Here is a 15,839-nt window from a genome sequence, read left to right as displayed (position 1 = left end):
CAGCAGGGCGTTCAGCTGGGAAGCCATCCTGACACATGTTACCTCCGCTGGTGGGAGGGCCCAGGGTGGATGCCCAGAGACCGAGATTGAGTCCCGGCTGTGCCACAGACCCCCAGGGGACTCTGCACACATCCCTTCCTTGCCGGGCCTCGGTTTCCCCACATGAAAAGTGCTCGTGGGAGTTCCCATCCCTGGTGTGGCTTTGGGGTCTGCCCGGGTGCTTTGCACACCGACGGTTCAGGGCTAGTGCCGGTCCTCTGGGTAATCATCAGGGCGCATGAGGGGAGTCCACACAGCCACACCTCCGGTCAGAGAGAGGTCCACACGGATACGGTGTGGCATCAGTGCCCCTCAGGAGGCTCCGTGATGCGGGGACCTGTCACCTGCCCATGACCACGAGCCCGCCTTGTAATCTCCCTCCACACACCGGCTCCAGTCTCACGGTGGGTATCTGAGGTCTGTGCCGTTGACCCCTTTTGCAGATAAACAAACCGAGTCTCGCAGAGGTCCAGGCCTTGCCCAAAGCCACATGCTTGCGGTGGTACCAGCCACGCAGGGGGTGCCGCCTTTCCCACCTCTGTGGTTTCCCAAAGTAGCCGGGAGACTGTGGGAGCTGGGGGCTCATCCGCACAGGGGGAGGGGCCGGAGCTGAACTTACGTCCCTGCCAATGAAATAATTATAGAGTATGAAAATGGCTTAATTAAATAATTTTTTAAAAGTGAATATGTACAGACACTCAGCAATTAAGCGGCCGATTTTCAAATAGCAATTTTCCAACTGCGCTTGTCTTCCATTTATCTATTTGCCCGATTTTAGAGTCTGGTTTTTTTTTCCCCAAATTTTTAATTTGAATAAGTCTAGATTGCATGATCACCTCCTGAGGTTAGAAGAACTTGGAGGTGGTATTAGTGCTGGGGAAGTTCGGGGTGGGTGTGGGGAGGACGCCCGGCCCAGAGGAGACCCAGGGTGAGCGCTGTTCCTCCGCACTTCTCCCTCCTCTTCCCTTCCCCCACCCTCCTTTTTCCCTCCTCCCCTTCCTCCCTCCCTTCTATCCTTCCTTCTGGACATGGAGAGCTCTCACAGGCATTTTCACGATCCTGAGATGAGAGGGGGAGTCTCTCCCCAGCAGGCAGGTTCAAGGGTCTGGCTGGTGCTCAGACATTAATCAAATCCAATCCCCACAGGTTCTATGGAAAACTTGCCCAGAGTGGGATACCCTCTCACCCGAGGTCACACAGCCTTCGGGTCTGGTACCTGGTGCACCTCCATAGGAATCCAGCAAGCATTTATTGAGTGCTGGCTGCGTGCCTGACCTGTGGATTCTTGCATGATCTTGGTGACCGCTCTCCTCACTCCAACTGGGTGACCTGTAGGGACTTTAGGAGGATGCGGCATTAGATTCAGGGTTGGTGCCCTGGGGCTCTGGGGGATTTAGATAAGAGTCAGGAATGTAAGACATTTAATTGAGTCATCCTTGTCTCAAGCTTGGTGAGCTCATAACAGAGATCTGCGCACTCTGGGAAAGAGACAGCATCCTCCAACATCGGGCATCTTGAGCGTCCCTGGGCATCTCCGGTTTGCATCCTGAGTGGTGCTTATTTTCAGCAGCCCTCAGACACACAGGGGGAAGCAGGGACCACATAACACTCCATCACTTTCTACTTTCCTTTCTTGGAATAACTCTTCATAACACGGATACCATCACTGCTAGACTTGTTCCTTCGCTTGAAGTCTTTGAGAAACAAACGGTCTTGGGAAATAATGAAGTGAAATATGGATACCTGCGTGGCCCCAGGCAACGAGGTCTGCCTGGGCAAGGGTTTCCCCAAGCACTGGTCTCGGGGTCGGGGAGGCCGGGAGCCCAGGGAACAGGCAAGTACACTGCAGGTGAAAGGCATGTGACCACTGCCTTTTCCATTCATGGGGACCCCAGGGACCCCTGACTCCAACTCTCCGATGCCTCGAGGGGAAACCGATGCCCCATCCTGAGTGTGTGCCCGGGAGCTCACTCTCACTAGCAGCGAGGGGGCATGGCCTGACCCCTGACTGCCAGACCCCTTCTTCTTGGCCTCACGGGATCTCAGGACTCCCCTGACCAGTGTCAGGCGAGGAGGTGGCCCAGGCCGTGGACACAGGGAAACACTGTGCTGCTCTGAACTCGTCCATCTTCGAGCCCCACCGTGTCCTGCAGGCTTAGTGGGTGCCGGTGAGTGAGCCTCACCCAGGGGCTGACCTGACTTCCCCGAGCCACACCCCATCTGAAGCAGCATCCTCCATCCTCCCTGTTACCTGGGTCACCTTCCGTCTCCTCCCTCGAGCTTACACCTTGCCATCCCCAGCCCCCGGGCCTGTGCCCTGCCCTTCCTTTCTTCCCCTCCCCACTGCCACTCCCTCCGCCTCAGTCACCTGTCCCACCCGCGGTCACCCCAGTCTTCCTAAAATAGTAGCGATGACGAGCTCCTACCATGCGGGCTTTGAGACACCATGCGGGCTTTTCCCGCCCCCCCCCCCCCCCCGTCACTCCGCTCATCCCCTTCCAGGTGGGGGCACAGACCTGACCCTGCAGAACCCTGCTAACACCCTGCAGTCTCCACCCACAGCCTCAGTCCGTGTCCAGACCAGCGAGTCCGGTAGGAATGGGATGCAAGCCACGCATGGATTGTCATTAAAAAGTAGAAACCGGGGATCTGAAAAGAGCTGGAGGAACCTTAAAGGCATATTACTAAGTGAGAAAAGCCAGTCTGAAAAGGCTACAGACCAATAGATGACATTGTAGAAAGGGCAGAACTATGGAGACGGTGAAAAGATCAGTGGTTATGGGAGTGGGGCAGGGAGGGAGGGTGCATAGGTGAGCCCGGGGCATTTTAGGGCAGTGACACTACTCTGTATGACACTATAATGGTGGGCACGTGTCACTGTACACTTGTTCATAGAATGTCAACCCAAGAGTGACCCCTCACATAAGCTATAGACTCTAGGTAATGATGGTGTGTCAGTATCGGTTCATCAGCTGTAACACACATGCTGCTCTGGCGGGGGAGGGAGGTGCATGACGTAATGGAGATTATGCACGTTTGGGGGCAGCGGGGGACACAGGAAATCTCTGCGCCTTCCTCTGTTTAGCTGTGAACCCCAAACTGCTCTTAGAAATTTAACTCTATTCATTAAAGAAACAGGTGCAATTCATCTTAATAATAGACTTTTTAACTCAGTATATCCACAATATTAGGTCAACATGCAATCAATATAACATTATAATGAAATAGTTTACATTCTTTTTTAAAAAATTTATTTATTTAATTTTGGCTGTTGGGTCTTCATTGCTGCACGTGGGCTTTCTCTAGTTACGGTGAGCGGGGGCTACTCTTTGTTGCAGCGTGCCGGCTTCTCATTGCGGTGGGCTCTCTTGTTGCGGAGCACGGGCTCTAGGCGCTTGGGCTTCAGTACTTGTGGCATGCAGGCTCAGTGGTTGTGGCACATGGGCTCAGTAGTTGTGGCGCACGGGCTCAGTAGTTGTGGTGCACGGGCTTAGTTGCTCCGCAGCCTGTAGGATCTTCCCCGACCAGGGCTCGAACCCGTGTCCCCTGCATTGGCAGGTGGATTCCTAACCACTGCACCACCAGGGAAGTCCAAAATAGTTTGCATTCTTTTCTATCTACTAGCGGGGGCTGTGATCCAGAGCAGGCCCAGATCTCTCTGTGGCCTCTGGGGTCGTTCACACCTGCCCCCGTCCACCTTGCCAGCCTCTGGCCCCGTCACCTCTCTCACAGTTCACTGTAGCCACTCTTGCTCCCAACCTGCTCCAAAGCCCTACCTTACACCTGGCTCCAACGCCCACCTGTGGAAGGAGGAATAATACCCCCCAAAGATATCACGTCCTAATCCCTGGAGCCTGTGAATATGTCACGTGGCAAAGGGGACTTTGCAGGTGTGATTAAGATGGGGAGATTGGGAGGGAGTTCCCTGGCGGTCCAGGGGTTAGGACTCCGCACTTTCACTGCCGTGGCCCTAGGGGAGCTAAGATCCCGCAACGCGCGTGGCGAGGCCAAAAAAAAAAAAAAAAAAAAAAAAAAAGATGGGGCAATGGGGAGCTGATGCTAGATTAGCCCTGTGGGCCCTGTGTAATCACAAGGGTCCTCACAGGAGGAGTCCAAGGGAGGTTTGGCTACAAGTGAAAGAGATGTGACAATGGAAACAGAGACTGGAGGATTTGCTTCGAAGATGGAGGATGGGCCACAAGCCACAGAATGCAGGCACCTCTGGAAGCTGGAAAAGGCAAGGAAAGAGATTTTCCCCTGAAGCTTCCAGAAGGTGCAGAAGCCTTGATTTTAGCGCATAAGACCATTTTGGACTTCTGACCGCCAGAACTGTATGATAATGCATGTGCCTTATTTTAAGTCGCTGAGTTTGTGGTCATTTGTTCCAGCCCCCACTGGAAACTCTACGGTCCTCTTTGGTGACGGCCCCCCCAGCCAGCATCGGCCTCCCTCTCCTCGGAGCCTGTCGTCCACCAGGAGCCCCTCAAGGACGGTGGGAGATGAAGAGGGCCTGGGATGGGACGATGGAGGTGTTGGGATGCAATGTAAATGATTTAGGAGGAAGAGTCAGCAGGATGGATTAGCTGGGTAGTGGGGGCAGTATGGGGGCGGGGCAGCCAAGGATGGCCCCTGGCCCCGGGCGGTGTGACGTCCCCCTTAGAGTCTCCCAAGGTTCTCTGGATGTGTCCATCTGTCTGCTCTCTCTGTCCCACGGTGTCTGTCCTACTCACCAGGGGATGAAGTGACTGGCGCATAGTAGGTACTCAATAAACATATGTGGCGGGAATGAACTTGAACAAATAAAGAAATCTGAATTCCCAGTCCCAGTGTGATGCTTAAAGCATAAAAGAGCTGAACAAATGTTGAATGAAAGAGTGAATGAATGAATGAACTGATGTTCCAGTCTCTGGCAGGTGGCCTGGAACTTGGGGCTAATGGCTATCCGAGGAATTGGATTTGCATTGTCCGGCGGAGTGAGGTGTTTCGGACGCTGCCATAGCTGGTGATGTAGTGGCAGGACTTTGCTTTAAACAGATCCCTCCTTCCCTGTCCAGAGAGAAGGGAGAGGGGCCCCTGTCCTCAGGGCCTTTGCACCTGCCCTTCCCTCTACCTGCCATGCTGTGCTAGTTCCTTGGGCTGCCATACAAAGTACCACACACTGGCTGCCTTTAGACGATGGAAATTGTTGTCTGCGGTCTAGAGGCATCCAGGTGCCGGCAGGGATCCAGGTGCCGGCAGGGTTGGTTCCTTCTGGAGGATCTAGGGGAAATCTGCTCCATGCCCCTCTCCAGTCTTCTGGGCGTGGCTGGCAATCCTTGGGGTCCTTGCCTGTCTCCATGGTCACGTGATTCTCCCTGTGTGTCTCTGCCCACATTTCCTTCTTTCAGTGGCACCAGTCATTGGATTGTGGCCCATCCTGCTCTAGTATGACCTCATCTTAACTTAATTCCATCTGCAAAGACCCTGTTTGCAAATCAAGGTCACTTTCACGGGTTCTGGGTAGACATAAGTTTGGGGGAGACATTACTTAAGCCAGTACAGGTGGCTTTCCCGCAGCCAGGCACTTGGCACGTTCTCTTCCTTCCTTCCCGTCTCAGCCCGGACATCACCGGTCTGAGGGCCCTTCCCTGCCGCGCTCTCTGAGACAGCAATGCCCTGCCCCCTCCACCCCCCACCCTGTTTATTCTTCTCACCAGGCCTTGTCTCCTTTGACACGGCTATAGTTTTGCTTATCTATCTATCTATCGCCCTCCTCCCCGGGCCCCACTAGAATGTAGGTGCCCGGGCAGCAGGGCCTAGATCCCACTGGCTCCCTGCTGTGGACCCACACCAGCAGGTGCCCTTGAGTGAGCAGGTGCGAACAGGCTGCTGTGGCCACAGGCGGGGGACTATGGGGGAGGCTGGACCCTGGGGAGGCAGCTGGGCCAGAGAGGGAAACAGGATGGAGGGAAGGAGCGGAAGGCCGGGTGTCTGGAAGGCAGAATCGATCGCAGGTCTTAGAGATGCTTGTTGGTGTGAGGTGAGGGGCCAGGAGGCTCAGAGGTTACCAGGCACCGAGCTCCAAGCACAGCTGTTCGTGTCGGGGGCGGGGGCGGGGGCGTTTCTAGAATTTCCTGGGTCTCTGGATCAGCCCTCTGCCAATGGGCCTCTGACTCCCTCCTTCCCAAAGAAAATCAATTCTCAGAGGTTTTGAGAGTAAGTGCTTCCCCTATTACACCTCCAGTGGGGCTGCTTTGTTCTCTCCAGCGGGCCCTCCCTGGGGAGGCCAGGGGCGGGCAGAGGCCCAGGGGACCCTGCTGGGGGTCCGGCGGGGTGGCTCCTGCTGGAGTTCCCTGGGAGTCAGAGGGCAGGGGCTGCCTTCTGTCCTGGCCTGGGAAGGACCTTGGGGCCTGAGGACTTCCAGGGACATGGGGCCACTAAGCACAAAGGCCGCAAACACAGCCCATCTTCCCGGAGCCTCAGTGAAACAGAAGGCTTGGGGCAGAAGTGGGAGGAGGTGACTCCCTGTAGAAAGTGCTGCGGGTGTACTATGGGATGGAATTGAGACACTGCCAGTGGGGTGCGGTGTTTACGCTGAGCAGCTCCAGGCCTCCCCCAGGAGCCCAGGCTACACTGGGCAAGTCTGACACTCACGGCCCGGTCCAGCCCCTCCGTGGGCCCAGCCCCTCTGTGGGCCCAAGGGGCTGCTTGGGCCGCCTGCAGGCCGGGCTCCACACGGTGCTAGGGTCCGAGGACGGGAATCCAGGTGACTGCCCCGCCCCGCTTCCACCTCCCATCAGCTGGGATCGGCCGCCCTTGGCCCTGGAGCTCGGCTCCATGCAGGCCGGTCTCAGTGGTGATCAGAAAGATGGACGGGCCCGAGGGGCACCGGCACGGCAGGCCTCAGTAGCCTTGGGATCCCATTCCTGGCCCCGTCCCCACCTTGGGGTGAGTCTCCTGACTGGTCAGAAGACAGGACAGCCTGGGAGAAGCTGAGGTCTCTGGAATAACGCACGTTGGTTTAAGGACTGGAGGCAAAGTGAGGCCTGGGCCTGACCATGTCTCCAGCTCTCCGCGGCCGCAGCATGTTTTAACCAGCTGGTCACAAGGAGTGCCGGGCCCAGGGTCGCTGAGCTCAGCGTGGAATTAATCCCATGTCCCGACGTGTTGGTTGCTGTGATAATGCCCGTGATGTCTTATCTCCCTCTCACTGCTGAGGCTGCTCTGGGCAGAGGTTAGATCTCAGAGATTCTCTCCTGCAGCCCTTGCCTTATGGACAGGAAAGTGGGCACCCCCCTGGGCGGGAGGGACTGGCCCCGGCCCGGCTGTGGCGAGCGGATGCTGACACCCACTGGCCGGCACAGGGATTGGGGTCTGATTCCCAGCAGCTCTGGAGCTTGGGTACCTGCTGCTGCCCCTGCAGCCCTGTGGGTGCACATGGTCAGGGCGGAGGGTGCAGCTCGCTGGAAGAACTCAGGGTCCAGACAGGGAAACAGACAAGCAGACAGGCCTCAGGGCAGCGGGGAACTTCTAGAGAGCAAACAGGACTCCAGCTGCTCATGGGGGGCCCGTGCTCGCATCCTGAGTCGGCCACCTGTCAGCTGAGTGATTTCAGACCGGAATGTATCCCCTCCGAGCCTCCTCCTGGCCCTCTGGTCATCTTCGAGATGGACGTAGTGACGTAATCTGTCCAGGTTTTCCAAGGAATCAAAAAGATGGAAGGACCTAGACGTGGCCAGTACGTATGAGACCCTTCGTAACCAGTGAGACGCAGATACAGTAAAGCTAACATAGGCTGTGGACAGGCCGGAATACTGTGGACCGCCCAGGGCAGGTGGCTCGTGGGAAGACTGGCTGGCACTCGCAGCTCCAGACCTGGGCTACTGCTGGGTGTCCCCGAGGGAGCCCCAGTCTCCTCCTGGTCCCCTGGGGCATGCTGCTCCGGGGAAAGGGAGAGGATACACCGGAGGGTGTCCTGGGCGCTGCACCCACACTGGCGGGGGACACCGTGTGGGCTGGATACCTCTGCACGTGGAGGGGCCTGTCACTGACAGCTGTCTTCTTGTCCTCCCAGGTCATCGGACTTCGGGACGTCCTACACCAAGCTTACCCTTCAGCCTGGCGTCACTACGGTCATCGACAACTTTTACATCTGCCCGACCAACAAGAGAAAGGTAGGCTCTGCACAGCGGGAGCCGCTGCCGCCTTGCTTCTCCAGGATCCTGACAGCGGGGCGGAGGTGTTTACCTCCCAGCTCTCTGCGTCACCCTTCCCGCTTCCGCCTTAATTCATTTGGATGAATTAAGTTTTAAAGCAGCAGCTGGGCCTTGGGAGAAAGTTTGTCCTGGTGCGTTTGTTTTCCCCTGCCCTGGGCCAGCATCCATCCAGGCAGAGCGGGGTAGGGGCAGGGGTGGCCTCTCTGGAGGGGAGAAAGAATGTCTCTTTTTGCTTTGGCGTCCTTGGAAAGCAGTGAAGAGCAGTCCCGATCTCCTGCAGGGTTTTTTATCTGTTGATTTGGTTTTGATTTGGCTTCGGTGTCTCATCTGAGCTTTACTTTCTGTTTTCTTGGTTTGGGCGTGTCTTCTGACTCTGCTGTCTGCCTGACTGTGGGTCAGGGAGCTTTGTCATTTCCAGGCTACGGCCACCTCCACCAGGTTCCATGAGAAGACCCTTTTGCAAAGCCATGGTTGCCTCCTAGCAACCTCGGGACCCCAGACTGAGGTCAGAGGAAGCACCCAGGGCAGAGCCGTCCTGTGCACTTGACTCCATGCAGGAAAGTAGGCAAGAGAGGAGCTTGGACAGATCAGGTTCCTCCTGGGAAATGGGATGTCACCCCAGAGAACTGTGACATTGGGGATTAGAACCCAGAGCCCAGCCCACGGGCACCGATAGATGCTCTGACGCAACGTAGAGCCCGGAAAACCTCTGTAGACTGATGAGCGTCCCGGGAAGAGAGTCATCGTTGCCAGATGGCTGGATGCGGGGGGCACTGGGGGATTTGCCGGGCACGCTGACGGCACATTATTGGCCTCAGAGGAGTCGGTGTGTGCGTGAACTTGGCAGGTTCTGCAGGGACCAAGGCCCCATCGTAGAGTTTTCGGAACGTGAGGACTGATGTGCATTGCCATTCCCTGGGAGCTGTCTAGGGAATCTTGATGGCACTTTTTAATGGGATGTCAGCTTTCTAAAGCAGGTCCCCGCTCTGCCAACACCCTTCCTTGACTTTTACTGCTGGAAAAGCCTCCTGATGGACAGAATTGGAATGCAGAGGTGGGGAGGGCTGCTGGAGAGGGGGGAACTTCACAGGGACACTGGTGCCTGCCCGGAGGGGACTCGGGACTGAACCGAGAGAGGCAGGGGTTTGGTTTTGCCGGTGCCCGGGTCTCCCTGGGCCCTGCTCGGGGACTTCACGTGCACGATCTCACTCTGTCCCACGGGGGCCGAGGAAGGAGGTGTTATTATCCCATTTTCCAGGGCAGAAAACTGAGGCATAGGAAGGTGAGACATAGCACTTAATCACACGGCTGGTGGTGGGAGGCCTGGATTTGACCCCAGCCTCATGTGGGTCCAGAGCTGAGGGGTTTTCTTGTGCAGGAGTGAGAGCAAGTACGGGGGAATGACCCCCCAACTACCACCCCACCCCGACTCCCCACAACTCAGCCCACGTGCTCCCCGAGCTGTCCCCGGCCTGTGTCTGGTCGGCCCCAGCCTGGGCTGGTGAGGGCTCAGCGCCTGGATGCAGCCCTTGCTCTGCTGGGAGCTCAGCGCTTTTCCTGCGTGCCCTCCCCACCCTCTGAGCCACAGGGTTCTCTTGGGGGGCTGGGGGGGTGGGTCAGCAAGGGAAATGCCCAGGCAGCACCCTAGCCCAGGCCTGGGTGCAGCAGCATGTGCACAGCACAGAGACCTTCGTTGGCCAGGAGAGCTGAGTGCTTGGAAGGGGCAAGGACAGACATCCTGCTTCCCTGCCCATTGTCATCTCTCTCCCTGGGGCCACTGTGATTTGGATGCGAGACAAGGGAGGGCTGCCGCGGGCTGGTGCTGACCCAAGCCAGAGGCACCCCCATCACCCCCAAACTCCAGCCAGCAGTGGACACGGGAGGCCATGCCGCGCATCTCCTGCACGTCCTCCAATTTCTGTCTGTCTAGCCAGCCCGGTCCTGGAAGCTTCCTCCAAGCTGACCCTGCCGTCCCTCACCAGCTGGGAGGACCCACAGGTGCCCAGATGTGACGGTGGCTCCAGGGCCGGCCCCAAACGCCATGTCCTCCTTTGGAAACTAGAAAGGCAGAGGCCACAGTGGCAGTCACAGAACGGGGAGTCTCTGAGGCGTGAGGTCAGGGAAGGCTGCCAGGCTGCCAGCAGTGAGGCCAGACAGACCCTGGTCCTGCGCAAAGCAGCCGCTGCTGAGCCTGTGTCCTGCTGTAAAGGGGGTGACTGGGGGTTAATGAGATGATGGGCGGGGGCTCAGCAAAGGGGCTTCTAGGTCACGTAGGGCATCCCGGCAGGCAAAGGGCACCAGGAGTGAAGCATCAATTCTGGCTACCTGGGGGCTCGGGGCCTATGGAGAGCTGGGGGCTCTGATTGGGGTGCTCAGCAGAACCTCCTCTGCAGACAACATCGGGATAGGCATGCAGGCAAGGAGACGTGTGCATCTTTAAAAAACGATAGGACATGATCGGCGATGCCTGTGAGAGGTTATTTTGATCATTTGGACATTTAGCCTGGAAATATCGCTGGGGATAGAGGCTGGGTCTGGTCGGCCTCTGTGCCCAGCACAAGCAGTCAGCCAATGTTAAAGGATGAATGCATGCGTGAATGAATGAATGAGCGAGTGCCACAAGCCGCAGCCGGTCCCGCTGAATGGATGCTATTGCCGAGTCGCCCACCTGATCCGCAGACTCCCCCTGCACCTGGATGGGGCCTGGAGGCGTGGAGCCCGAGGCTCCTTCCTGGGGTTGCGTGGGGCGCCCTGCATTTGTAGGGTGGTCTGGGGGACAGCACCCAGGCCGGGGAGCCCTGTCCTCAGTCCAGTTCTGCCATGACCCTCCAGTGAGGGGACATCAGGGAGGTCCCAAGGTGTCTCAGCTCTTAACGGGGGCAATGATGGAGGGGAGATTGACAGGTGAGTGCTGAAAGAACCTCACTCATTACTCTGCCACTTAAGATATCTGCTGAATCACGGCTCCCAAGTGTGTCCCCTTTCCAATCTCTGGCACCTGTGAATGTCACCTTATGTTTTAAATGCATGTAGGAGCAGAAAAGCCACAGTCCCTGTCACAGAAAAAGCTGATGTGAGACCATGTCAAGTAAAGAACCGGAAGCCCCGGGGGCTGGTGAAGGTAGAGGGGAGATTTGGGGGCCACGGGCTGGTCTTCCAACTTCTGAAGGGCGGGCCTAGGGATCAGGAAGCAGTCCGGGCAGACTGCTTGGTGGAAACTGGATTTTACTCAGGTCCATCTCCTCAACTGTGCACAGCCCATAGCACTCAGCCAACACTCAGGAAATACGGGTGCAACGGGCTGGACTGGAGATGGGGTGGGACCCCTTCGGGGAAAGAGATTTCCATTTAATAAAAGGAAAAATTTCCCCCTGTCATTGCATTCATTTATTCGTTCATCTGTAGCTTCTCAATTCCTAAGCCACCCACTGGCGATCATTCTCAGTATGCCAGGCCCTAGGCCAGAACCAGATGTCAATCATAGTCATTTATTTGTGCGGAGGTGGGGCATGACTGGGGGGTTTACATCATCATCTGCATTGCCCAGATGAGAAAACAGAGGCTCGGGGGAAGCTGGGAGAACAGTCCAGGTCACCCAGCTGGTAGGTAGCAAAGCTGTCACCAGTGCATTAAACATATTGTGTCTCTGTACTTGGAATTGAGCAAGGATTTAAATCCAGTTCTGCTAGATGCCAGAGCACCCTCTGTCATACCTGTGAGCTCACCAGGCACCCTGGGGCAAAGTTCCAGGGAGCAGATGGGGTTCCCCACGTCTGTGCAAGCCCAGCGCAGCCTGCTGTGCTGGAAGTGGGGAGTGTGTAACCCGCTGTGGCTGGACAGGGCTCGATCTGACCACAGCTGAGCTGTGTGACTCAGGGCAGATCCTGTTTCTTCTCCAGACCTCAGTGTCACCCTCCATAAGATCAGGAGGTTGAACTGGGAGTTCTCCAAAGCCCCTTCCATCTCCAGCATTCTGGAGTCTCCTGGTCTCCCAGGGGAAGAGCAGCAGCTGGGGAATGAGATGCACGTGGGCAGAGCCCAGACTCTGCTCTGTTGACCACGTGTCTTGGCTTCTCCTCTGCAAGAGGGCAGGTTTCACCCGATGTCCAAGCTCTGTCTCAATCCGACCCCCATCCATTCAGCAGATGTGGGTCAAGGTCCTACTGTGTGCCAGGCTGCATGCTTGGTGCTGGAGGGTGAGAACCCTCGGTCCAATCTTGTAAATATCAGTTGCACATTAAGCACCTACTATGTGCTGGGGTCCTTTGCTGGGCGCTGGGATGTGAAGGTGAACTGGACAAGCAACTTGATCCTTCTTGAACCTTTGAGGCTCTGGTGGAGGCCTGGGAAACCGAACCCCTCCTGCTGCTTTTTTGTGGGAGGAACAAGAAAAGGGGCCAAAGTCGGCCTCTAGCGGGACAGGTTTACCCCAGAGTGAGTGTGATCTGGGAAAAGCTGGGGTTCTTCATTTGCAGGGGCACCTGCTTCAGCATGAGCGGGGGGTCTACCTCTCCGGTTATCGGTAATGGATAGGTTTTGCAGGAAGATGTGAATGCTATTAGGAGTCCATTCAACAACAATTACAGGCTAAGCAGTATTTTATAGCTTCGTAAGAGACCACTTTGCAACCTGTCTTACAAAATGAATTCCCTTCTATTTTTGTCTTGCCTGTAGTATAATCAGAGCTCCCGCCTTGATGCCCATGGGCGAGGCATTCTACCATTGTCACGGCATGACCTGAGACCCTGGGGGCCCTGAGGATCCCTCAGCATCCCCCACGTGCCTTCCGTGCTGTCTGAGTACCCGATTTGGCTTTGGACTACCAGCACATTTCTGACTCAGCACGAGAACCCCCATGGCACGGGGAGAGGGTGTGCGGGTACAGCCCGGGGGAGCTGGCCGCGGCATGGAATTGCTTTCAAGTGTCATGTGAATCTCCACTTTTCTTCATGATATCCCCACGTCTGTGCAAGCCCAGCGCAGCCTGCTGTGCTGGAAGTGGGGAGTGTGTAACCCGCTGTGGCTGGACAGGGCTCGATCTGACCACAGCTGAGCTGTGTGACTCAGGGCAGATCCTGTTTCTTCTCCAGACCTCAGTGTCACCCTCCATAAGATCAGGAGGTTGAACTGGGAGTTCTCCAAAGCCCCTTCCATCTCCAGCATTCTGGAGTCTCCTGGTCTCCCAGGGGAAGAGCAGCAGCTGGGGAATGAGATGCACGTGGGCAGAGCCCAGACTCTGCTCTGTTGACCACGTGTCTTGGCTTCTCCTCTGCAAGAGGGCAGGTTTCACCCGATGTCCAAGCTCTGTCTCAATCCGACCCCCATCCATTCAGCAGATGTGGGTCAAGGTCCTACTGTGTGCCAGGCTGCATGCTTGGTGCTGGAGGGTGAGAACCCTCGGTCCAATCTTGTAAATATCAGTTGCACATTAAGCACCTACTATGTGCTGGGGTCCTTTGCTGGGCGCTGGGATGTGAAGGTGAACTGGACAAGCAACTTGATCCTTCTTGAACCTTTGAGGCTCTGGTGGAGGCCTGGGAAACCGAACCCCTCCTGCTGCTTTTTTGTGGGAGGAACAAGAAAAGGGGCCAAAGTCGGCCTCTAGCGGGACAGGTTTACCCCAGAGTGAGTGTGATCTGGGAAAAGCTGGGGTTCTTCATTTGCAGGGGCACCTGCTTCAGCATGAGCGGGGGGTCTACCTCTCCGGTTATCGGTAATGGATAGGTTTTGCAGGAAGATGTGAATGCTATTAGGAGTCCATTCAACAACAATTACAGGCTAAGCAGTATTTTATAGCTTCGTAAGAGACCACTTTGCAACCTGTCTTACAAAATGAATTCCCTTCTATTTTTGTCTTGCCTGTAGTATAATCAGAGCTCCCGCCTTGATGCCCATGGGCGAGGCATTCTACCATTGTCACGGCATGACCTGAGACCCTGGGGGCCCTGAGGATCCCTCAGCATCCCCCACGTGCCTTCCGTGCTGTCTGAGTACCCGATTTGGCTTTGGACTACCAGCACATTTCTGACTCAGCACGAGAACCCCCATGGCACGGGGAGAGGGTGTGCGGGTACAGCCCGGGGGAGCTGGCCGCGGCATGGAATTGCTTTCAAGTGTCATGTGAATCTCCACTTTTCTTCATGATATATCAGTGTCGGTCTGAATACTAAAATCACACACACACACACACACACACACACACACACACACACTTTCAACAAAAAGTCTTTGTTAACCTGATGACCCAGGAGAATGCTCTTGTTTTAAGCCTCAGGACCCCTGGCCCAGCCACCAGCGTGGACCCTCTTGGGTACATGACTCCTCATTGCAGGAGCACAGGGTCAGGACAAGATCTCCATCAATTCATCTATTCATTCATTCTGCTCACTCACCTGAGACGTTTTGAGAAACTGCCACACGCCGAGCACTCAGGATCGAAAAATGAATCCGACCAAAATCTTGCCTTCGAGAAACTCAGCGTCGCAGAGAGTGAACCGTGGCTGGGAAGAGGCGGCACTGGTCGCGATGAGGAAGAGCCCGAGTTGCAAAGGCTCTTTATGTATCGGGCTCCGTGTTAGGAGCGTTATGTACGTTATCTCTGATCCCTGCAACCGCTGGCAGAGTCAGGACTTGTGCGCCATCTCACAGGAGAAGGGACCGAGGCCAGACAGGTCCTGGAGCTTCTCCGAGGCCACACGCCAGTGGACAGCCAAGTCAGGGTTTGCACCCTGCCCAGGTGGCCCTACTGTCACTGCCCTTCCCACTGCCAGGTCCACCTTTGAGCAGCTCTGTTCCCACACCTAACAGCCTGTCCTCAGGGCCACCGAGGCTGCCCCCTCCAGGCGGCGGGAAGCCTAAGGGAGAGGGCACAGGCCTGGGAGCCGGGTTCAGATCCCAGCGCAGCAGTTGAACCAAGCTCTCTGGACCTCAGAGCTCTCCCTGGGGAGACGGGTGGTGCTGCCTCCCGCCCCTGCTGCCCCATTGGTGCAACTGTGTCCGGCAGCTGAGGTGAGGCCGGGGCTTGTGAATTATTCTACAGCCCGTGGCACGTCTGCTTCCGTGGGACTCTCAGTGTGTGAAAACATGAAAGTAAGCACTTTCTTCCACTCTTTATCTCTGGATGTCTTTTCTGTTCCAGGTGTAGAGCAGGTCCTAGGCCCTCTCTGTCACTCCATCTCTGCCTCTGTCTCTCTCTCCTCTACTCAGTTCCCCTGAGTTTTATCCCAAACCTGGTCTCCAACCCTGAGCCCCCTCCAGGCCCTCCCTGCTATGGAGGCCCTACCCCTTCCTGGTATGGAGGCCCCACCCCCTTACCTGGCAGCCCCTCCTCTCTGGTGTGGAGACCCCACTCCCTCCCTGCTGTGGAAGCCCCGCCCCCTCCCTGGTATAGATACCCCTCCCCTCTACTGTGGAGGCCCTGCCCCTTCCCTGGTATGGAGGCCCCGCCCTTTACCTGGCAGCCCCTCCCCTTCAGTGTGGAGGGCTCACCCCCTCCCTGCTGTGGAAGCCCTGCCCCTTCCCTGGTATAGAGGCCCCGCCCCTTTCTAGCATGGAGGCACCTTCCCCTCCCTGCTGTGGAGGCCCCTCCTCTCTAGTGCAGAGCGC

The 15,839-nt window shown here is 56.6% G+C and overlaps 1 protein-coding gene across 1 annotated transcript in view; it reads left to right on the top strand.

Annotated features, from left to right (window-relative positions):
- Positions 1–15,839, top strand: part of SORCS2 (sortilin related VPS10 domain containing receptor 2) — a gene marked incomplete at its 5' end in the record, with an annotated part of 504,457 nt that overhangs the window by 304,359 nt on the left and 184,259 nt on the right. Inside the window, one exon of the mRNA XM_007456900.1 lies at positions 8,093–8,192. Coding sequence (XP_007456962.1) covers positions 8,093–8,192 — 100 coding nt within the window. The remainder of the gene's footprint in view (positions 1–8,092; positions 8,193–15,839) is intronic.

This window comes from Lipotes vexillifer, unplaced genomic scaffold, assembly GCF_000442215.2.
Source record: "Lipotes vexillifer unplaced genomic scaffold, Lipotes_vexillifer_v1.1 scaffold63, whole genome shotgun sequence".
Classification (NCBI taxonomy): Eukaryota; Metazoa; Chordata; class Mammalia; order Artiodactyla; family Lipotidae; genus Lipotes; species Lipotes vexillifer.
Note: the sequence above shows the minus strand (reverse complement) of the source record. Positions and strands in the feature narration are given on the sequence as shown.